General features: G+C 43.7%; 2 protein-coding genes across 8 annotated transcripts in view; one reads left to right on the top strand and one right to left on the bottom strand.

The window, feature by feature from the left end:
* The window catches only part of LOC123034767 (fatty acid amide hydrolase-like), a 36,598-nt gene extending 26,499 nt beyond the window's left edge, over positions 1-10,099 (top strand). The window contains exons 15-20 of the mRNA XM_044452386.1: positions 555-703; positions 5,658-5,720; positions 6,653-6,728; positions 7,516-7,600; positions 8,072-8,159; positions 9,095-10,099. Coding sequence (XP_044308321.1) covers positions 555-703; positions 5,658-5,720; positions 6,653-6,728; positions 7,516-7,600; positions 8,072-8,159; positions 9,095-9,205 — 572 coding nt within the window. The 3' untranslated portion in view covers positions 9,206-10,099. The remainder of the gene's footprint in view (positions 1-554; positions 704-5,657; positions 5,721-6,652; positions 6,729-7,515; positions 7,601-8,071; positions 8,160-9,094) is intronic.
* An 866-nt stretch (positions 10,100-10,965) lies between these two features.
* The window catches only part of TMEM39A (transmembrane protein 39A), a 38,515-nt gene continuing 25,582 nt past the window's right edge, over positions 10,966-23,898 (bottom strand). For 5 of the 7 annotated variants that reach the window (XM_044452391.1, XM_044452389.1, XM_044452387.1 and 2 more), the window contains 6 exons: positions 22,647-22,730; positions 20,309-20,463; positions 19,426-19,774; positions 18,715-18,902; positions 12,908-13,028; positions 10,966-11,427 (listed from right to left, as the gene is read on the bottom strand). In XM_044452391.1, coding sequence (XP_044308326.1) covers positions 11,194-11,427; positions 12,908-13,028; positions 18,715-18,902; positions 19,426-19,774; positions 20,309-20,463; positions 22,647-22,730 — 1,131 coding nt within the window. In that variant the 3' untranslated portion in view covers positions 10,966-11,193. Of the gene's footprint in view, positions 11,428-12,907; positions 13,029-16,992; positions 18,121-18,714; positions 18,903-19,425; positions 19,775-20,308; positions 20,464-22,646; positions 22,824-23,898 lie in introns of those variants that run through there. The other 2 variants (XM_044452394.1, XM_044452393.1) reach the window with 2 other exon arrangements.

Raw genomic sequence — 23,898 nt, 5'->3', positions numbered from 1 at the left:
TCTGATCAAGCACATGATGCTAGAGAAAAGGTTAGACATCTCCTCCTTGTAGTACCATTGACCCATGGCTGCATTTCATATAAAAACAAGGCACAAAATTAGGAGGACCTTTCCGTGGAAGCCATGTAGAGTGGCATGCTCTACGACATCAGATGCTTCCCTGTATATGCAAACAAAATTGTGCTAGTATGTCTACATGTTTGCAGCAAATTGATTCTTGATGCCTGTTTTCATGAACCGCAGCTTGGGCACAATCCTTGGATCGGTCTCGGCATGGCTTGGGATGGGTTGGGTGGGCTTATGCAGGTGTCGCATGGAGAATCCCTACATGTTTTCACATGATCATGGTGATCGCTTAAGGTCAATGGGACAAACACTTTCTGAAAACTGGCTTTTATTACTGCCTTTTGGAAATGTCATAGCTAAGATCCTTTCTATATGCATGTGTGGAAACCTGACTCCTCAGGTTTGCAGAACAATATTGAAAAAGTTGATTAGACAATTAAACCTCTCATTTTTTTTTCATTCCCTGCCTGTGGCCATGCATTATGCAGCTGTGGAGTTCCTCAAAGGCTTTGGTGCCTCCGTGGTTGATCTGTCCCTGCCAGAGATGGAGGAGGTGAGAGTGGCCCACGTTATCTGCATCCTCAGTGAAATGAGAGATTTCCTGCAGCCAGACTTCAACAATCATTTTCAACAAATGGTAAGTAGTGGATGAGCTCATGGGCTACATTATTAGCCACCTCATTGCATTAATTTGCATTTTGCACAAATAGGCTGTATGAAATTTGTTGCTTCACTTTTAGAACTTCGCTTTTAGAACTCCCTGTACAACTCAGTGGTTGTGCAGCTGGTTGCAGGCGCCATGCAAAGTCCCTCTGGTGGTTAAAGTATCTTGGCCATCATTCATGTCTCTCATTGCTTGCAAGCAGGTCTGCACCGACCAGCCTAAGAATGCATGTTTTGTGTTCCAGAAGATCCCCCTCCACAATTTAGAAACACTTGCTTTTGTGGTGCACGGACTGCACTAAGTTGCCTTTACCTTGGCTTCAGGGACCTGTCCGAGTCTTTCTGTTCCCCCACTCCCCATTTTGTTAATGTGGGTTGGGCGGAAGGGGATTTTTTTTTCAGATGGCCTTATCTAGAACCATCTGTGGAACCAGAGGTCATCCCCTCAGAGGTCAGCAGAAAATAGACTAGGATCTAGTGGTCGATCTGTGGTCGGTTATATCAGCAATGGGTTCCAACTCTGAATTCAGGGATAGATAGGCAATCTGGTACTTTCAAAACGGTTTGGACTACAGCTCCTCTTTATTTATTTAGTGTATGGAATACATGGCCAGGGAGTCGACAATGTTTTTACACATGGTAAATGTTTTGGTGGGCAACAGTTGCTAGTCTTTTCTTGTACTGGTGCACCACTGGAGGGCGATCTAGCTTAACACAGGCTGGCCAGCATCGCTTTTGAAGAAGTCCGCTCCTCTGGGGCTTTCCTCTGCCAATCTTTCACCAAATATGTTCAAGCAGATCCAGCGCTGGTCCTTGCTTCCATGTGAACGTAACCAGCTTTTTTCCCACCGGAGAATAGGGGTCCCTATTTGTCTACTCACAGATGGTATGCTTTCAAACTGCTAGGTGGGTAGCGATAGAAGCTCACTCCATCTCACAGGGCTGGGCTCAAAATGCCAGAGCACTGGCCAGCAGTTCCAGCATCAATCTCTTATGATTGACTGTGCTGGATAAAGGAGTTGTCCAGCTATGTGTTTTCACATGATCATAGCAATCATTTGGATATGGTTGCCTTCCCAAACATCTGAAGTTGCCTACCCTTGTCAGAACTCCTCAGTAAAAGCAACGACAAAATGCTGGAACTCAGGTAACTAGGACTGCTCTTGTGGGGAAGGACTGGGTGCTCAGTTCAGTTCTAATACTGAAACCCAGCCATCTCAGAATGTGCTAAGGCACCCTGTCCTTGTACTCTAAGTGCATGTCTTCTGTTTGGCTCTGGATCATGTGATTCTAGTGAAAGCAAAGTAGATCTGACAAGTCTGAATTCTGCCCAGACCACTTAATGGCAGCCAGATGAGCAAACATGCCTAGTGTGAGAAGCAAGCAGAGCCCGAAGTTTCAGAGCCATTTGGAGGCAAAGGAGGGGAAGTTCTGAAGAGGGGGAGCAGTGGAACCAGAGGTCATCCCTTTCTATCTGGACATATGCAAGCTAGTTGGGCACTAGACATCTCCCACTTCTAACCAGGAGGGGGCAGGAGCTGGATCGGAGCCCCCTCCCTCCCTGGAACACCTGCCGCACTGCTGCTGCTGCCGCCGCCGCCGCCACCAAGGCCCATGCTGACAGAAGACCTGAGGCACGCCGCCGGGCCTGGGGGCCAGCTGATGCCGCTCCTGCGGCCACCGCCGGTCCATACCGGGGCCACCGTCGCAGCTGAGGAGGGCGCTGCCATCTTGCCGGCCGCAGGGATCCATTTTGTCCCCTTTGCTATTTAACATCTACATGAAACCGCTGGGAGAGTTCATTAGGAGGTGTGGGCTGCGGAATCATCAGTACGCTGATGATACCCAGCTCTACCTCTTATTTTCCACCAATCCAGGTGAGGCAGTGGCTGTAATGGGCTGGATGAGGGCCAGTAAACTGAAGCTCAATCCAGACAAGACGGAGGTCCTGTTGGTTGGTGGATCGGGCTTCGGGGAAGGGGACCTTGACCTAGTCCTGAATGGGGTTGCACTCCCTCTTAGGGACAAGGTCCTCAGCTTGCGAGTGCTCCTCGACCCAGAGCTTTCACTGGAAGCTCAGGTGGCAGCGGTGGTGAGGAGCGCTTTCTTTCAGCTTCGGCTGGTCCATCAGCTGCGTCCCTACCTGGAGAACGACTGCCTGGCGACAGTGACAAACGCGTTGGTGACTTCCCGACTTCACTTCTGTAACGCGCTCTACGTGGGGCTCCCCTTGAAGTCAGTCCGGATGCTTCAATTGGTTCAAAATAGAGCCGCCAGGCTGCTGACGGGGACTGGACGTTATGTTCACATGACTCCAGTTCTCCATCAGCTTCACTGGCTCCCCATTGAAGTCTGGGCCCAATTCAGGGTGTTGGTGATGACCTATGAAGCCCTTAACAGCTTGGGTCCTGGTTACCTAAAGGAGCGCTTACGTCCATATATGCCCGCCCGCCCCTTGAGATCAGCGGGAGAGGCCCTTCTCCGGGAACCCTCCGTGAAGGATATTAGGAGGGTAAGTACTCGGAGGAGGGCTTTCTCTGTGGTGGCGCCCGATCTATGGAATGCGCTCCCCAGAGAGGTCCGCCTGGCGCCGTCTTTATTTGTTTTTCGGCACCAGTCGAAGACCTTTTTATTTAAACGTTATTTTAATTGCTAATATTATTTATTTATTTTACATCTTTGGCCAGGACGTCTCCAATTATATTGTTTTTATATTGTTATTATTTATTTGTTGTTGTGAGCCTCCCTGACGCTTCGGTGAATGGGGCGGCATAGAAGCTTTCTAAATAAATAATAAATAAATAATCACTGTAAGTTGCAGGTCTCTGCCTGCTCAGGTGCTGCTTTTGGGAGGTCTCCAATAAGTGATGTCTAGTTGGAATTATTTACAGTGTGGTTGTTCATTTGGGGTTATAAGTACTGCTGTTCGGTGCCAGGACACCTGCCTGGCATGGAAGAAGAAAACAACTTTGGACTTAATGTGGAATCATAGAATAGTTGAAAATAGTATTGCTGGAGGTGGCCAGAGGACTATTGGGTCCAACTCCCTGCTCATTCAAGACTCCAAGTTAAACCATCCCTCTCAGGTCCAGCTGCATCTTAAATGCCTCTTGTGTTGGAGAGCCCACAACCTTCCTAGGTCACTGGTCCCCACTGTTGTACTGCAATAACAGTCAGCAAATTTTTCCTGATACTTAGCCAGACTGAGGTTTGATCATGTTATTCTGTGTCCTGCAATCTGGGATGATCGAAAACATTGAAGAGCATTGGGCCTAAGAATGAACCCTGCAGTACCCCACTTGTTACCTCTCCCCAGTCTGAGAAGGTGCTGTTGATGAGCACTCTTTGAGTCCGAGTCCGTAGCCAACTATGGATCCATCCAGCAGTTGTTCCATCTAGCCCACTTTTGCCTAGTTTGCAGATTATGGGGCACTTTGTCAAAAGCTTTACTGATGTTAAAATAGATTATGTCTGCAGCACTTCCACAGTCCACCAGGGAAGTTACCCAATCACAAAATGAAATCAGATTAGTCTGGCAGGAATTGTTCTTGAGAAAGCCTTTTTGACTTCCAAGTATTTACTGCATTGTTTCAAAGTGTTTCCAGACTGCTTTATAATTTCCGTGAGAATTTTCCCAGTGATTGATGTCAGACTGACTGGTCTGTAGTTTCTTGGTTCTTCTTTTTGGCAGTGGCCACAACTGAGGAGCAGGTACTCTGGAACCAGAAAGTTCTGGACAGACTATGGAAGTGGGCAGGAGACAACAGGATGGAGTTCAATGTGGATAAGTGCAAAGTCTTGCGCTTGGGGCATAGGAATGGGTGTCATAAGTACAGGTTAGGGGACAAGTGGCTGGAGAGCAGCCCTTGTGAAAGGGATTTTAGGGTGCTGGTTGACTGCAGGCTGAACATGAGTCAGTAGTGTGAGGCAGTGGTCAAGAGGGCAAAGACCACCCTTGGATGCCTAGCCAGAACCATGACATCTAGATTGAAAGAGGTATTACTGCCACTCTATATGACGCTGGTGCATCCACAACTGGAGTATTGTGTTCAGTTCTGGGCTCCACATTACAGGAAGGATATAGCCAGGTTGGAATCAGTGCAGTGTAGGGCCACAAGGATTGGTGGGCAGATTGCAGGGAAAGCGGTGTGAGGCAAGACTGAGGCAACTGGGTCTTTTCAGTCAGGAGAAGAGGATACTCTGTGGAGATCCGTTAGTGACATATTGGCACATGAGGGGGCTCCATGCAGAGGTGGGTAGAGACTTGTTTTCCCCTGCAGAGGAGGGCAGGACACATTTCAATGGAGCAAAGCTCAGGGAAGCAAGGTTCAGTTTGGATGCCAGGAAGTACTTCCTGACAGCTAGGACACTGAGGGTATGGAATGGGTGGTCAAAGCCCCATCGGTGAGGGTGTTCAAGGATAGGCAGGACATGCAAATGGTAGGCATGACATGAGCAGAGCTGGCTGAAGCTGGGGGTCAGACTAGATGGTCTGGGAGACGCCTTCTGACTTGCTCTGTTTCTGTTTCTATGTTCTACTTGTTTCTGGTACACCTGTGCAAGGATGCCAGTAGAACAGAATACTTCTTTAAAAAAGGCAGCTTTTATCTTCTCATTATTTTTCTATTTCTTGGTATTATTAAACAGTTTTCAGATCTGAGATCAATGCCTGCTGAAAACAAGCATACAGAAGACTGGAGAGGAAGAAAATAATAAGGGGGTGGGGAAACACATTTTTCCTTTGCACGATTTTGCTGATGTCTTTTAGCTTTTTGCTTTGTCTAAAGGTTGGAGGTTGAGTGATCTAATTTCAGTACCTTAGAGTCTGCTATGTAGCTATCAGATGTTTTACATGTGCAACTTCTCAGTGATTCTGTGTTGCTTTTGATTCTACAATTGAAACTTACCCTGATATTTTTTTTCCCCAGAATTTGGACACTCGTTTAAATCTTGCAATTGCTTCTCAGTTCTCAGCTCTGGATTACATCAAGGTAAAAAGCAGGTTGCAGGGGATAGGGGAGTAAGTTCTTCCTTGCAGATAAGAGATGGAGAGAGAATATGCAAACTTTTGAAAAGCAGAGGCATGCATTTTTTTGTTATTAGTGGGCTTCTTTTTAAAAAAGACAAAAAGCCCCACGGAGATGGGTTTTCATTTTTCCAGCCTTCCTTTCAGTTAAATGGCTTTGCATTATCCAGGTTTTCAGTCAACTGGGGTTGTGTGTGTGTTTTAGTTTAGTGTAATGTGTTAAAACACATGTAACATCTTGTATGAATGCACCAGGCATATGCAAAAGTCCATCCATCACACACTGAGCCACTGTTACCATTGAGGAACATGTATGGAAGCCTCATCTTTTCAGGAGCCCTTTGGAAAAAGGCCTAGTTGGAGACTTTTGTGGGTTAGACAGGGAGGCCTGGTAGGCAGAATTCAGCCTGCTGGCTGGAAGTTTTCAATCCCTATTTTGAATTATGGTTTATGAAGTCAGGATCAAGCAGTAGGCTGTGATCTTTAAATTTACTAGAGTTCCCCTTTCAGGAAGTAATTAAATGATAAATCATAATTCCAGTTACTAAATTATGAAGTTGAAATTGAAATAAATTTTCAGAAGCCCTTTAAAATATGTGAATACTAGAACTGGAAGCATTTTAATAGCATAGGTAACATCTGTCTATGTTTGGATTGCTCCTTTGTTCCTGTTGACTTTTGGACTGTTCTCTTTATGTTCCAAGCAGAATACATTTTCTCAATATTTAGGCTTTTCCTTCCTTTCCTAGACAGCTCAGAAAGTGGTTTGCATTTGGCTGAGGTGACTTGTGATGCATCACGTGTATATTTACCTCCACTTTCCAAGCTTTACTGTAATCTGTTTACGGGACGGCACCTTCCTTGTTGATTGGCTTAGTTCTCCCCTTGTATTTGCAGGCAAATCGACAGCGGAGCCGCACCATAGCCTTCTTGCAGGAGATGTTTGCAAATGTGAACTGCCTCCTCACTCCAGGTATCTGATGTGAACTCATTTTAAAATGTTTGTGATAACTTGTAGATTGTTTTAGAGAATTTAACTTGAGAATTTGTTTCCTTGCCTGTGTGCAAGTTGCAGTAATAAGATTGAGAAGATTTTGCAGGGGCTATGTTTTAATGAAGTGTTGTGTTGTAGCCTCAATCCTTTCTGTAATGAACTTCCTGGAAACTAGAGGATGAAGCTACCTTTTAACACTTGGAAGATAACCGACACCTCAGAACTTGACTTATGCATGTAAATTTTATTTTTGTGTCTACAGGTGACATTTTATGTTCAAGGAGTACAACTTTCCAAAGAAGTTGCATGTTCTTGGTTAATGAGAACCTAGCTAATCATTTGTGAGGTCTGCTTGTGTGAAAGTACATACAAGTAGCTTTATGCTTGTGATGGGGCAGTTTAAGAATCAAATATATAACTTTGTACAAGGAAAGTTTATTCAGGATTGTATCCTGAAAGCTATTGTGGTGCAGCTGGAGAAACTCAATGGATGTCAGTGTTGACAAGATGAAACGCCGCATTATTCTGAGACCTGGAAGAGAGAGCATACCTGGCGTTTGAGCCCTGAAACTCATCGTAGTGGCTTGATTTGAACTTTCCTTTGCACATGGTTGGGAAATGGTGTATTGGAAGTCCCCTTTCGGCCAATGCTGCAATTCTGCAGAAAAGTACTCAGTACTTTACAAGCTGAAAACTCAGCCCATCACCCAGGTTAGTAGAAAAGCAAGTGACTTTTTAAACAATTCCATTTTTCCTTTTGGAACAGGAACTGCTTGTTGTGCTCCAAAAATTCAGGGCTCTGATCTCCTGACTGGATGTAGTGACGTTCAGACAACTATTCGGACCATAAGGTAAAAACAAGATTGTGTGCTGTTAGATGCAGAGGGACACCTATAGGAGAGGGAGATGAGGAACAGAGAACAAACTTGTAGGGAGGGCAAAATGGTGCTGGATGGAAGTTCTCCTAAATTCAGCTGGTATTTCTTTAGCTAATAGACAATGGGGATGGATTATGGGAGGTGCAGTCCAAAACATGTGAAGGGCACTGGTCTAGGGCAGCTCTTGCTTCCAAAGTTGAATCTGCTCAAGTAGGCTGTGGCTGCTGAGTCATGACAGATCTTTGGTCTAGTTGTACTGTTAAGGCTGGAATAATCTTTCTGCACCAGTAATTTCATTTACTGCTTGTCTCTCGGATGTCTCATGCTTGATGTTGGCTGTAATGCTGCAATTAAAACCACCCGAGATCATTGTTTCTTCTCTAGAGGTTTCCTGGCAGTCAGTAACCTGAACAATTCTTCCTCATCTTCACTTGATCCTTGCAGATACATGCAGCTGGCCAACCTGACAGGCATTCCAGCACTAGTGGTACCAGTTGGATACACTGTTTCAGGGCTTCCCATTAGCCTTCAGGTAACTGTGACCCCCAGTGGACTGCAGCTTTGTTCTTTTCCCATGATCCCCTGCATGCAGTTTGCAGAGTTGTTGTGAACAAGACCAGTGAAGTGTTGCTCCCTTCCAGACTAATTCCTCTGCTTGCCTTGCAACCCTGTCTGGCTGCCTCGCTTGCTTGATACCCCTCTCACACGTGAGACACTACCTGTCTTGACATGTCAGGAGCTGGTGTGCTTTCTCATGAGAGGGAGGTGCTCTCTGCTCCCATTTTACCTTGCTGCAAGACCCTACTGAAACTCAGTGAGAATGTCTTTCTCCAGTTTCCTTTCAAAGAATATGGCTGGTTGTGGTTCAAGAACAGAACTAAGTATGGGATAGGTCAGTCAGCCAGGCTGTGCTATGCTATGCTGTTAACACAGGCAGCAGCAGTACTGATTACAGGTCCACAGCTATCCTGTATCTTTACCGCATACTTCTGTGTGGAATGGAATGGCAGCCGTGGGAGATCATAGAAAGACTGCCAAGGCAAACTTGCTGACTATACCATGTTCAGCAGTATTCTCTTGTGTTTAGCTTCGTGTGTGATACAGGCCCTTCTTGAAAGGGTGTGGCTTTTCATGGGAGGTAAGTGAAGTGCCCGTATTGTGCATTCATAGCACAGATAGGTGGGGTTTCTAAAATGGTACTGCTCTGTAACGTTACAGAACTTTTGGTCAGCACTGCTCTAATCAACCAAAACTTCACTTGACCCCAAGGTTGACCAGTTCTCCTGTAATTTGCTTTCATTTCACTGCAGTGTCTTGTTAAAAGCCCTTCTTTTCAGCAGTTGGGCAAGCTGTGGCACATATGAACTGGGTATGATCTGCTCCTCTACCTCCCGCCACTCCCATATATATCTTAGTTACTTCTCTCAGCATTCCTTCTCACACTGTATCCTGCTGTATCACTTTCAGATCATGGCAAAGTGGTGGGATGAAGCTCTACTCTTCCGGATTGGCCTGAAGCTGGAGCAACTTCGTAACATAACAGCAAAACCACTCATTTATTATGACATTCTTGGGTAATGCAGCTAGCTGTGGGATTCTAAACTAAATCAAGACTGAACCAAATGGTTGTTCTTACAGCCTAAGGCCTGGCTGGCTTTTTCTGATAATGGCATGGCATGCTCCCTCCCCACAAGTGGATCGCCATAAAACTATGCCTGATAATTCTCTCTCTCTCTCTCTCTCTCTCTCTCTATCTATATGTGTGTGTGTGTGTGTGTGTGTGTGTGTGTGTGTGGAATAATGACATAATAAGGAAGGGGTAACAACTCATATTTTGGTTGTGGGTTCAGATCTTGCATTGCTCATACAGTGAATCTATACCCACAGGAGATGCTGACTCTTAGGAAGAGCCAAATTCTGCAGAGACTTGTACATAACCCAGAAGTTGTTTTTTCTGCTTCCCATTTCTCTCTTTCACTCAGCAGAGATGACATAAGCTACCCTTGAATATTGTCAGCTTTTAATTATCTTGCATAGAAGTAGGGAAGGTAGGGGATCCTACTTCAAGTGCTGATACTAATTTAAAAGAAAATTCACTTTTGGCATATGCCTAATCTAGCATACCTTTTTGCAGCCAGTAATAGCACTTACCGCTGCCCCTCTCTTCCAGCTAGTTCAGCAAAACTGTAAAGTCTTGTGTGAAAGTGAAAAGTGAGTTTACTTTTGAGAGTCATTGTACCTGTTGCCAGTGTGCCAAATGTCTGTCCATAAAATCTGACAATACAAGATATGTATGAAGCAGCATCTCTCCTATTTCTGTTAACAGGCAATATCACTAAGTTACCTGATCCAGATCCAGCAGTTGAAATTATGTACCTGTAATTCACATTCCTTATATGACAGAGCCATATAATGTTCTAAATGAGATGTAACAAAAGTCTGGCTTAAAAATATATCTGGGAAAACACCAAAGATTGCCACGCGTTGCTTTGCCTCTTGTTTTCAGAGGTGGAAGGACTAGTTCTGCCATAATGCAACTGTGGGTCTCATTCAGAGTTTGGATTCCAGTAAAAACTTGTAGGAGGGGGCGACATGTTTGACTACATCTACCTGGGAGGAAGCCCTGCCAAATATGTCCCTTCTCCCTACTCCAGATTACCTCCCCATACTCCTGCTGGGAAAATGGGATTGCTTGTGAGCAAGTGACAAGAGTGTGGGGCAGGGGAGAAGGTGAGAGCTGCCCAGAGTGCTCCCATGGTGTCCCATGAGATGCCAGAGAAATCTGAAACTGATTCAGATGACTTTGAATTTCTATGAATTCAACCCACAGATTCTGTGGCAGACCAGCATCTTCTGTATTATGCAGATTCCATGGAATGCTTAAAAAAATTCTGCAGCCACATGCAAATTGCTGTACATTGTGCTCATTAACTGCACACTGAACTAAATATGCAACTTATTTCATACCACTGAAAATTACATAAATCACAGCAGATGTTTCTGCATACTTATTTGAAGGGGGGAAATTTGTCTGACAATCCACAGAACACATGCCAAATAGGCTAAACTCGTTCAGCCCTATCCCTTCAGTGCTTTTCCACCCATGGATCTTGTACAGACCGAACAGTGCAGCTTGTTTAGGATTGCAGCAGCCACAGTGCAAAATGAAGTGATCTTGCCTATCGCAAAACATGATGCTGAATACCCCTCATTCCCTTGTTCTGAGGCATGGCCACATTCCTAGAGATCTCATGCATGAGCAGATCCTCATGTAAAGCCAGGAAGCACTGTATGCTACGCTTGTGTGTGCAAAGCAGATGAAGTGACCACACATACAATGCTCTCACTGCACATAGTTATATGTTGATATACAGTATATACATATGGGCTTGATATAAAATAACACCTTTTTTATAAAGCGACATTTAATTGCCACTTGGCCCTTCCCTACCCCACAAAAAACAGTAGTATACAAAATATAAAATACTTATTTAAATATTTATAAACAGTTGCAAGGAAAAAATAGAACTGTATGAAAATATCATTCCCTTCCTCAGATTGATTGATTAATGGGCTTTTAACCCATAGCTGTTGAGAGGATAAGAGTACGCTTTGCCCAATACCATCCGGTCCCGTAGGAGTTTAAATAAAACATAGTAGTTGCAGAAGAGTATCAGCGCCATCGAGAGTGTGTGGTTCCACTTTTCCGAGCGAAGCAGGGAGTACAGCTGATAGCAGACAACACTGCCTTCTATAAGAATCAGCAGGTTAAGGAGCCGCAATGGACGGTGAAAGAGGAACTGAAGGAGAACAAAAACAGTGCTTAAATGGTAAACAAGCCATGGACTGTTTCATAAAACTTCCCTTTGGAGCAAGGGAAGAAACAGCCAAGACCAAACAACTGCAACAATGCTTTGGAAGCTTTTCATGGAAACAAATGTTCAAACATAGTCAAATAAAATAGCACTTGGCTACCAAACTGTAACCCGAAAAAAAATTACATGACTGTGACTACAATGCTATACATATATTCCAAGGATTAAGGCAGCTTCCAGACAAAGGCTGCCTAGTGCTAAGTAAAAGGCATTGTACAGCTATTTCATGTTTCCCTTCTAAATGGATTTTCTTTGATACCAAAGGTGGAAGAAATGGTGGGAAAAAGTGGGAGGCAAAAAGTAATCTGGGCTCCCACCCTATCTGTGAATGAAGCAGGGCAACTGCATAATAAAAGCCGTCTGGAAACATGAGGAAACATGCATATGATTGCACTGTGAGAAGTCTAGGGCTTCAACCCTAGCAAGTCCAAAGAGCTGTGACCCTCCCAGGCAACAGGAGACGCTTCGGACCATTTTCTCTTCTCCCCACTAGGCAGAGAAACATGGCAGACAGGAGCCAAGCTGTCTTCCTTGCTTTTCTCCGCAGGGTTTTTCCTTCCTGCTCCTGCACTGGTGGTGATGGCGAGCCACTTGGCCTCGCTTCCTTGTGAGGAAGTGAGACCAGATGGCTGCTCTTTCTGCTGTGCATCATCTCCCTAGGCCCCAAATGGAAAGGGGGCATGCTGCAGGTCCTGGCAGCTTCTTGCTGTGCTCCTGTGGATGCTCAAGGGAGCATTGTCAGGAACCTGGGAGAAATGGTTGACAGTCGTGAAAAGTGCCACCTGCGCATTTTGCCAGCTGTCCTCAGCTAAATCCTTGGGCCAGAGTGGCAAACCACCCACAACCTTAAAAACAACCCGCGAGTCCGGGTTTGTTAACCATGGCAACAACTACCCTTGCCAGGCTCACACATGATGAACTGCGGTCTTGGTGTGAATATTCAGAATTACTATCTGCAATGTCACTAGGCCCAGGGATTAATTAATATGTGACAGGTTAGAGGATTTTTAAACAGTTAGAATATATACACAAATCTGTGTAGGGAGATTCAAATACACTCAGACTGTGCTTTTATGTAGAGACTCAATTCTTGACCTCTAGTCTGCTGTATCCAACTCCATGAACAGAGACAGCTTAAAATTTTCACCCAAAACATGCCTAGAACAAAGAGATCCCCTGTTATGTGCTTATTAGCTGAAGCATCTCTGAATTCTGGTAGCTCTGCATAAACAACAGTGGAGGCATATAGTGGAGTGCCAGAAAGAGTTTAGTATGGTGTGCACTGAAAGTTTATTTTTTCTGAGGATGAAATTGGAACAAGAGAACTGTAATATCGTGCTTGAGCTCAAAAATTTGCCCTAGTGAAGAAATGCTGAATCCCCGGATCCCCCATTCACATACTTACATAAAAGCGGGCATGAGAAACATCTGAAGGCACCGCTACATTATAAGGCCCAACTGCTTTGTACAGGCATCGACTATGCCGCACTAGTACTCCCTGTGGCCATATTGTGTTCTCTGACCAGCTGCAGAGTAAGAAAACGTTTTTGGTAAGCATTTTCAGGAAGTAGAGAGTCAAGCTAGAGGAATATTTCACATTTTAAAAAATACTTGCTTAAGTGCATGTCTCACATGCAAATCTAGGAATTTTTAAAGATTCTGGCAGTAGTAGATGAGGTGACAGCAGCTTCAATGGAGTTGTAAACCCTGAATTAAATAGAGTTTGGTAGTTTTTAAAAAGGCCAGTGGTAGTCAGTCAGTTTATACAGTCAAAGACCAGCATAATCTGAGAGAGAGAAAAAGTGTTTGTAGTGCACAAGTTGTTGCTAGTATCAAAGTCGTGTCCGACCCATCGCGACCCCATGGACAACGCTCCTCCAGGCCTTCCTGTCTTCCACCATCCCCCGGAGTCCACCTAAGCACACACCAACTGCTTCAGTGACTCCATCTAGCCACCTCATCCTCTGCTGTCCCCTTCTTCATTTGCCGTCAATTGTTTCCAGCATTAGGCTCTTCTCCAGGGAGTCCTTCCTTCTCATTACGTGGCCAAAGTATTTGAGTTTCATCTTCAGGATCTGGCCTTTTAAAGAGCAGTTAGGGTTGATCTCCTCTAGGACAGGGAAGACACACAAAATCTTATTTTGGGGCAAAGGCTTTCTGTCTGTGGAAAAGAAAGATTCTGATGGCATAAGGCGAAAACTGAACATACATTACTCTCAGGTGCTTTCACTTTGATACACTGAAGGATTTAACTAGCTATGGATCCTTAGTAAATAGTTGGTGGTTATCTTCCGCTGGAATTCAGAAGCAATTTACTTCATGGCCATGGATAAGCACTCCTCTGTGCTTCTTCAAACTTGTCAGTATAAAGTTAACAGGGAGGAAAGGCTCAACAGAAACTTCTACAGAGGATGAAGATGATTCTTTCCAAATCTTGGTACATTTCACCTGTAAGCTGGTAATTAAGGAATGGTGAACTATGGATAGGAGATCCCGCAGGCTGAGTGCCTGTTCCATCACTCTTCAAATAATGACACTCCATTCATAAGCATATTGCTATGTGACTTATTTGATTCCAGTATGGATCCATTATTACTCTCAGTGGAACTACTGATAACTTTCCAAACATTGCTAGATAATCTGCTTAATTAGGTGACAATCTATTCACCAGGGAGTGTTATAATTTTTAACCACTTAAGCATTAATCAAGCTACTATTCATTATTTTTTGCACCTAGAAGCCACTGTTATCAATTTGCTGAAGTAGAGCTTGCTTCTGGTAAGCATGTTTAAAATTGAAGTGTTAATTAGCCTAAAGTAAAACTAATTGGTATTAGCCTCTCTTTTAAGGCAACCTGCCTATATGACCACGTTTTTACTATTCCAAGCTAAAAATGACTTAAAACAGAGGCAGGCAAAAGAGAAACCAGGGCTTGCTCCAGCTGGCAAGGCCACCAGCAAGCCCACTGGAAGGGTATCGGGGAGGGGAAGGAAGCAAGCCAGCAAGCCACTGGCAAATGCCTGCTCCTATACTACGAGCATGCGCAGAAAGAGCAGCCATCTCTTTCCTCAGAGCCATCTCCCAGCAGCTTGTATGTTATGCTGATACTGTGTGTGGGCATTTTTTCAATGGAATGCTGTGTCACTTGTAAACTTCCTTGAAAGGATTTGTATCCAGAAAGGTAGGAATAATCTAATAAATACCATCCCACACTGACAGTCTCCAAAATTTGTTCAGAACTATTACTATCCACTCCTATGGGTGTTACTAAAGCTTCCGGCTTATGCAGGGTCCTGCAGTTGATATGCAGGCTTCCAAGTCTCTTCAATGCCCACTGCAACTATGGGAACCATGTTCCCTCCGGCTTCAAGTTGGAGGAAAGGAGCAAAGGACTGTGCCTGATTTTGAGCAGAAATGAGGTCCAAGGTCAGCAACCAACTGCTCAAGCCTATGTATGGCTATTCAGAAATAAGCCACAGAAACATGAAGGGCCTATAAAAGTTATTGAGTCTTCTATGCTGCTTGATGTGTGGCCCCAAGTTAAAGCATTTCTAACAGTTGGCTGTCCAACTGCCTCTACTGCGAGAGAGCCTGTAACCTCCCTAGGCCACTGGTCCCACTGCTGTACTGTTTTGAGAATCAGGAAATTTGTCCTGATGTCTACCTGGAATTTGACTTCCCATAACGTAAGCCCATGATTCTATGTTTTGCATTCTAGAATGACTGAGAAGAGATTCAGGCCCTCCTCAGTGTGACAGCCTTTCAAATATTTGAAAAGTGCTATCATATCTTCCCTCAGTCCTCTCGAGGCTAAACATGCCCAGTTCTTTTGATCTCTCCTCACTGAGTTTGATTCTAGTTCCCTGATCATCCTTGTTGCCCTCCTCTGAACTCTTTCCAATCTGCTTGCATCTTTCTTAAACTGTGGATCTCAAAACTTGACACAACACTCAATATGGGGTCTAACTAGTGCCGAAAAGAGAGAAACCAGTGCTTTTTGTGCCTTGGAAGCCTTACTTCCAAGCTTCCCAATGCAGCCCAGTAGAGCATTTGCCTTTTTTGCAGCCACATCGCATTGGTGGCTTGTGATCTACAATTCCAGGGCCCTTCTCAATTGCAATGTTGTTAACCCTGCTATCTCCCATCTTGTAACGTTCATTTGGTTTTCTTTTCCTAGGTGCAGAACCTGGTATTTGTCCCTGTTGAATTTCATTCTGTTGGTTTCAGCCCAACATTCCAGCCTGTCAAGTTCACTTTGAATTTTCTGTCTATCCTTCCACGGTATTAGATATCCCACTCAATTATGTGTCATTTGCAAGTTAGATCAGCATTCTTTGCACCTGTTTGTCCAAATCATTAATAAACATGTTGAACAGTACCGGGCTCAGGACTGGACCCTACAGTACCATGTTTGTTACCTCTCTCCACTCTGGGAAGGTGCCATTAAAAGTACTCTGAGTCCAATTCTGTAGCCAACTGTGGATCCACCTGATAGTTGGATCCAGAGCTGGCTACAGAATTGGAATCAGATTTGCCAAGGTAGTTTGCAGGTCGTGGGGCACTATGTTCAAAGCTTTGCTGAAGTCAAGATAGATTAAGTCTGCAGCATTTTCACAGTTTTATCAGGGAGGTTACCCAATCAAAATATGAAATTAGATTAATCTGGCAGGAATTGTTCTTGAGAAATCTATGCTGGCTTCAAGTAATCACTGCATTTTTCAAGTTGTTTGCAAACTGACTGCTTTATAATCTGCTCCAGAATTTTCCCAGCGATTGATGTCAGATGGACTTGTCTGTAGTCCCCAGGTTCTTCTTTTTCCTTTCTTAAAGATGGGGACAGAATCAGCCTGTCTCCAGTCATCTGGTATTTCCTCGTCCTCCATGATTTCCCAGAGATAATAGTGGTTCTGAGAGTTCTTCTGCCAGTTCCTTGTGACTCCAGGGTGGATTTCCATCACCTCCTGGAGATTTGAACTCTTTCAACCTAATTAATTGATCCTTGGCATCAATTGTGAGCTGCCATCCTGCTCCTTCAACTTGTACTTCTCCTTCATAAGGAAGGTCATATAACTTCCTCTGCCTTTTCTTTGTCATCGATTTCCATTATGCCATTCATATGGAGTAGCTGAACCCACATTTCTTTCCTTTGCTTTAAACTGGGGACATATTGGAAGAAGGATTTTTTTGTGGCTTTTAGCAAACCTCACTAACCTCAGGCCATTCCTGGCGTTAGCCCTCGGGACACCATCCTTGTATTTCCATGCTGCTGGTATTCATTGGTAGCTTGGTCTTTCTTAATCTTCCAGCGCATGCCCTTTTTGTTTTCAGATCATGTTAAAGCTTTTTGTGAAGCCACATGAGCATCCTCGGTTGTCTTCTACCTGTTTTCCTTGTTACAAACAATTCCGATAGAGAATTTAGAGAGAGTTTCCCTTTTTTAAATTTCCACACATCATGGACTCCTTTTCTCATTAGAATCACTTGGCATGGGACTTTGCTTATCATTGTTTCAAATTTATTAGAATGCACTTTCCAAAAATCTAGGGTACACATCTCACTATATTTGGCTTCTGCTTCCTTTAGAATGAAGAATTCGAGTATGGCATGGCCACTTTCCTGTAGCTGCCACTTTTCCACTAGGTCTTCCTTTTGGTTAAGCAAGGGTAGCCATTCCTCTAGATCCTTCTTTTGCTTTCTGTTGGAAAAAGTTATCAGTAACACAAATCAGGAATATTTTGGAAGGACCATACATGGAAAAATTTCTTCTAACAAATATCAGGACAATTAAAGTCCCCCATAATGATGATATCATGCCTCTTTGCAACACTGGAAATCTGCTTTTCATCCTCGTCTTCTACTTGCCTCAGTGGTCTGTAATACACTTCAATCACTGTGTTCCTTTTATTTCTTGCTCCATGTATCTTAATCCAGATGCTCTTGATGAAGCTACTAAGCTCATCCTCCTCTATTTCTGTGCAGAGATAAGTATCTTTAACATATCATTCTGTTCTTGAAGAGGTTACATTCTTCAATTTTTGAATTCCAGTAATGGTAGTCATCCCACCAAGTTTCAGTTATACCTGTCAGGTTGTATTCACCCTTCTGTATTAAGAGTTCAAGTTCATGCTGTTCGTTTCCCATACTCCAGGCATTAATATATATTGAAGACCACGTGCTTTATACTCTAGCTTTCTTCCTACTTTTTGGAAGGCTATCATTGGATACTAATTAGGGCTGCTCTCTCTGTTGTGGTGCATAAGCCTTTGACCATTGGTACTCCCAGGTGTACTTCTCCCTCCTGTTGATTCAGTTTCAAACCCTCCTGCTAAACTTCTTCATGCTGTGGCTAAACACATTCTTTCCATCACTTGTGAAGTGCAACCAATTCCTTGCCAGCAATCCATCAGCCATGAAGTGTAGCCCACGGTCCTGGAATCCCAGTATCTCACATCAGCACCAATGCCATAGACAGACCTTCTCCTGCAGTACCATTCTTTCCTTGTCTACTCCTCTTTTCTTGTTCTTGCAAGCCTTGGTATCACTGGCACTACATGGTTGACTTTAAGCCTCTTGCTCACTGTTGCACAGGATGACTTGTAGTTAACAACACAGACATGCCTGTAAATGGGAGTGTGTTACAAGGAAGAAAACAAAGGGGGAAACACTTGCTGGGGAGGAGTTTGGGACCTGCTCTGTCAAACTCCTGTTAACTGTGTTTGCTTGCTATGATCACTCACTCCCTGGGAGCTTGGCTGCTTATATCTCAGAGTTTCTAGGCGGGCCAGTTTCCACTGATCTGCTCAGCTACCCCATATTACTAGAAAAGGATAGGCACCAGCCCACGTAAAACTGGTATGAAAAAAAATGGTACTTTGAAAATATGTACAAAAGATTGGTCTGTTAAGTTATTTCAATGAAGAATGTAGACCTATCCTCAGCAGCAAATCATTGTCCTCCTTTCACAGTAAGGAGTAAATGCTGCCAGTAAGACTTTGTGAAGATAAGTGCCAGACAAATCCAGCAAAATTAAATTCTTCCAATAGTAGAGAAATAGAATACAAATGAAATCACTAATGCACACTAATACGGATCGAAGAGTCTTGAGTCCCAAAAACCTAAGTATGAAGAGCATCTAAATTAGTTTCATATGCAACCTCTGACCCAAAAAACAAACAAACAGCAACAACAGATACACTCCGAGCTCACACTCACATGTGCTGGGGGGCATTACTGTATGAACCATGTTCCAGCTTCTGCCACTTGCCCAAGTGGGCAGCTGATCTGTGTAGCAAGTCACAATACTTGGGAGGAAGCAGCTGTGTGGTCAGCATGACAAAAGCATTGATCCACACCATGATGAGGTGTTCGCAGGACCAACGCATGTCGTAGTACTGGGTGCTCTGCAAGAAACCAGAGAGGGAGTTAACAGCAGTGCTCCAGAGCGCTGGGGTGCTCTACAGCTACACATCTTAGCAGCTCTCCCAGTAAGACGGGATGCCCAGATCCTCCTCGGCATGGGCTACTGCACTACACAGCATGTCTGCTTCATTCATCTACAGCGGTTGCACTGTTGCCCCAGGTTCTGTCAAATTAGAATTTAAGTTGGCACCAAGTGCCCTTTTATAGAACAAAAATATATTTGTGTTCAAGTTTTCCGAGAAAGAAAACAGTGTTAGTAGATGTGACAAAGAAAGGAGTGGGGGGACCCACAGGGGCACGCCATGTGCAGCAATACCTATCCACCAACAGGAGCAATACTAGTGTACTCTCAATGCAGCTATGCTCTGCCATCCAGGCTGCCCAAGGGGTGACAGAGACAAGGGGAATTAGCCAGAAATCCACAGGGCTGACAATCCACAGAAAAGATTGGGGAGAAGGTGGCAGCAGCAACATTTAGCAGCGAAGGAATCAAAGAACAGCTACCTTCACAAAGCACAGTGGCAGGAATGCCACATAGTAGGCACTGAAGAGGGAATTGAACAAAACCTCCTTGATTCGGCGGTTGAAATCTGCTTTCAGGCACTCCACCTCATTACGAATGAGGTCTGGGGACAAGGGACAGCTGTGTGTGGGAATAGATATGGGGTTGTTGAACTGTTCTCTCAAAGACTCTCTCAGGAGAGAGAGGAAGTCTTTGGGTTTGACCAGGCAGGCAACCCCTGAGGCACCAGTATCCACTAGCTGATCCTGAACCAAGTAGCTGCAGTCTGTTGGAATTGGCTGTGTCCTGCTGTCTTGATGGAAGCAGCACAGTGGGACATAGACACCAAACCTACAGAGAAGGGAGAAATACCAGGGTGAGCTTGTAGCCATCTCATCCATGGACATCTATCAAGAGTGTCCTGGCCAAGTGATTTGTATTTCCTAATCCAAGGTCAATAATCTTCTTCCACGCTCATTGTTCACATTACGCTAGTTCTATGGCAATGCCTGTTTAATGAGGGTGAATTCAAAGAAAACTTGGTAGTTTCGGGGCTTCAAACAGAGTGCTGGAATTTGCCTAGCCTCCCAGATGGCTGCTGTTCTTTTCCCTTCTGTAATCCATCTTTATACCTATTCTTATATCAAGTTGCTGGACTGGGTATTGATGGTCTGGGTCTTATATGATGAAAATTCTGGTGTATAACACATACATCAAGAAAAATGGACACACGTCTTTCTTTTCTAGCTAATCTTCCCCAAAGACCTGCAGTAACTTTAAAGCTAGGGCATCCTTTGCTCAAAATGTGTTGATGAACTGGGTTTCCCTTTGCTATGTCTTTGGCCCTTCTCTGTTACATTCAAGATAAAGAGAAATGATACTCACGGGTACCCAAGAAAGAGAAGATTGAGGACAGAATGGCTATGGAAGAGGTTGACCAAAGTCCAGCAGAGCACCCATCCACAAAGGGTGAGCAGCACCAGGCGTGCCAGAATCAGTGCCATATAGTGAATCACTGACATAGTACCCATCTGCAAGGCCTGCAAATTCAAATCCAGAGTATTATCAGCTCCAGTCATTATTCCTGTTTCGTACAATATTTCCTAAGATATTCAAGCAAGGAACAGTTTGACCTAGTTTCACATGCAAGGGGAAGCTATTTTTATTCCATTTTTGGCTGAGCTAGCAAATGAGTAATGAATACCTACAGCATGGATGGGCAACATATTTCTTCTTCAAAGGCTGCATTTCCTCTTAGACAATCTATCAGGGGTTACATACTGGGAGTGAGAGGGTTCAAAACCAGCAGTGGGGAAGACCAGAACCTAAATGGATGAGCCATTCCTTTTCCCTTCCTGCCACTCTCTGCTACCTCCTTTCCATGTCCTTCTTGCTTCCCATGCAATCAGCTGCCAGATAAAGGGCAGAATGTTTTTCCAGTGGTCTGTACTGACTGCAAGCATTGGGTTTTGAAATAAGGCAAAGGGTTCCATGTGGCCCCAGAGTCACTGCTTGCCTGTCCTGCTTGCTTGCTTGCTTGCTTGATTTATTTAAAACATTTCTATGCCGCCCCATCGCAACAAAGCCTCAGGGAGGCTCACAACACATAAATAAATACAGAAGTAATAAAATAAATAAGTACTAAATTATACAATAAATAACACCCCCCAGTGCATTCTTGGCTAATTAAAAAAAAAACCCTAGTTAATAAATAATTAACAGTTAAAATAAGTTTTAAATAAAAAAGTCTTAGACTGGCATCCATTAAAAAATTACTTAGCAAGTACTTCCACAGGAATTTATGATGCCCTTTATATTGGTGTATTGGTGTTTTATTATGGAAATTCAAAACCATTTTCCCTTTTTTAAAAAATGTCTTTGTGAGCTCTCACAGACAAGGAAGAGACTGAGAAAAATGGCATCCGAGTGAGATGTGTCAAGCTTCATTTGATTCTGTTCTGCAAGGAATAAGTCACCACTATAGTTGAATGGGCTGTAAGTCTAAAAAACAGTGCAACGCTACATCCAATAAGCAATTGATATGGTTCTTTTGTTAAGCAGTGAACAATTATGCCCCAGATTTGTTGTATTTAAGTGTAATGCCAGGTGTTTGTACTCTAGGATCCATTTATCACTTCATATCGAGCCCTCCAAATTCTGGGCCCAATCTGAAACTCATCTGTTTTGTAGGTTCTGGGCCCCCAAAACTTCCCTTTCCCAAACTCATGTGGTAGCTAGGGCAGGCAACTTGTAGTCCTCCAGAAGTTTTGGCCTACATTTCCCATCAATCCTCACCAGAGCTATATTGGCTACAGTTGATGAGAGTTGTAGTCCAAAACATTAGTAACCCCTCTCCTAATGCTGCCATGAATATATGCAGCAGTTCAGAGCCACATGAAAAAGGTAGTTTCCATAAATCCCAAGTTACGATGCTAGATGCATGGTGCTAATGCTCATGCTCATTGCTGAACTGGGAGCTTAATGGTAATCTCTGCTGCCATGTTTGGGAAGAGAAAGCAGCAGCAGCAAGTTTCTTCAGAAGGATTAGAACAGTCCAATTTATACCAGTCCCATTTCAGTGCCCAAACTATAGATATGTACACTTATACATGCTTATAAAAAGCAACATCTTGGAAGGACAGTGCTCCTAATTTTCCAACCCAAAATCTTGTTAGGTACATGTCAGTGGGTACTATATAACCCCAAACTGCAATGGAAACTCTTTTCAATTACGGTTGTAGTCCAGACAGAGTGGCTTGATTAGCGGTATCACACACAACTTTAAAAGATCCTGTACATAGTTAACTTTTGAACTGGCACCCAGAGGAACCATAGAAACATAGAAACAGAGCGAGTCAGAAGGGGCCTCCCCAGCCATCTAGTCTGAAATACCCTGTCAATGCATTCCACTCTACTTCCTGCTCTGTAAACCCTACAACTTCTTGGTAAATTCCTGTTGTGCTGCTTAACCGCAGGGAACTTGAGGGTTCTGTAACTAGTGCTGTTTTGGTCTGTCAGTTACAGCTGCTTATCCCTAACAAATTCTACCTCCCTACTGTAGCTTTTCATGGCTGGTCTGGCAGCAATAATCTTAACTTCATCAACACTGAGGGCACATCTGAGGGCATGGTTATTTTCATATACTGCAACAAAAGTACTATCTCCATGTAAAAGCTGTTTAGAAACTGGATTAATTTGGACGAGATAACCACGAAAATATTACCTCTGAGATGAGGGCCCATACCAGTCTCCGTGCTAGCATCACTATGATAAATGCAGCCAGATGGTAATCAATGAGGTGAAAGTTCTAAAGGAGAAAAGAACAGGATATTCACCAGGGTGAAGAAGAGGCCAGAAAGTCAGGAGCTGCTGAGCTGACATAGCAGAAGTATGGAAGTTCCTACAGAGAAGAATCAGGACACATCATGATTAATTCTGGGTCTGCCAAATAAGCTGCGAAGAGAAAGGGGAAGGTTAAACTCGTCACGTAGGCAAGGTGATGGTGGTGGAAGAACGCTGCTTCTCAGAATTCAGTCCGTGGGCCCCATCAGTAATGCAGAGCAGCCTACACAAGTGTCTCCAGTAGACAAGTGTTAAAAGGAACATTCTCAGCAGCTTTAGCAGAAACACTTTTTTTTCTTCTGGACAGTCTGTCTTACTCTGCCATAGTCTAACAGTTCTAAATGGTATATTGGGGTATCATATTAGCTGTTTAACGGGTCCATTGTTTTAACAGGTGCAAACTTGTTTTAACAGGTCCATTGTAATTGTTTAAACGTGTTTTAAAATTCAGTTTTTAATTTTTGTAGTGAAATCTTACAAAGTTATTATTGTTACCTAAACTTTATATTGTCATTTATGTGTTGTTGTAAACCACATGATGATGAGATATCGGGCAGCATAGAAATTAATAAATAATTATTATTAATAGAAGCAACAGCAACAATGTACAGAGACTAGTTTGCAAGCATATTCAAATTGCCACCACAGATCTTCAGATTCTAAAGAAGCTTCTCTTCTTCATTATTGTCCCACTACTAATAGGTCAGAACCCTACATGGAAGCTTCAAATAGTTCTACAAGCTTGACCAGACTTTTAAAAAATGGGTGAATCTTCCTAGTACTGATCCTAGTAGCAGCCACTTGAATATAGGCAGACAGTTATCTAGAGTGCTTCTTTTGGAAAAGGAATTATTTTTTCTACCAGGACAAAGAGGTGCTTCATGTGTACCTGTTGTTCTTATCCAAAACCAGTTCTCCTTTCCTCAGGACACTCGAGTTTATTATCCCATGCTTCTGTCCATATCCAGCATAAAGTGGATCACTTATGTTTGCTGGGCACTGAAGCTCTAAATCTCTAAAGGTCTTTGTCTCTACGAAGAACTAATTCTGGGCCAAAGCATCAACATGGCTGCACTTACTTTCTGTAATACAGATACCAGAAGGGCATGCTGTTATTTTCTTGGACTGGGGGA

This window comes from Varanus komodoensis, unplaced genomic scaffold, assembly GCF_004798865.1.
Source record: "Varanus komodoensis strain SLA01 unplaced genomic scaffold, ASM479886v1 scaffold72, whole genome shotgun sequence".
Taxonomy (NCBI): domain Eukaryota; kingdom Metazoa; phylum Chordata; class Lepidosauria; order Squamata; family Varanidae; genus Varanus; species Varanus komodoensis.
Note: the sequence above shows the minus strand (reverse complement) of the source record. Positions and strands in the feature narration are given on the sequence as shown.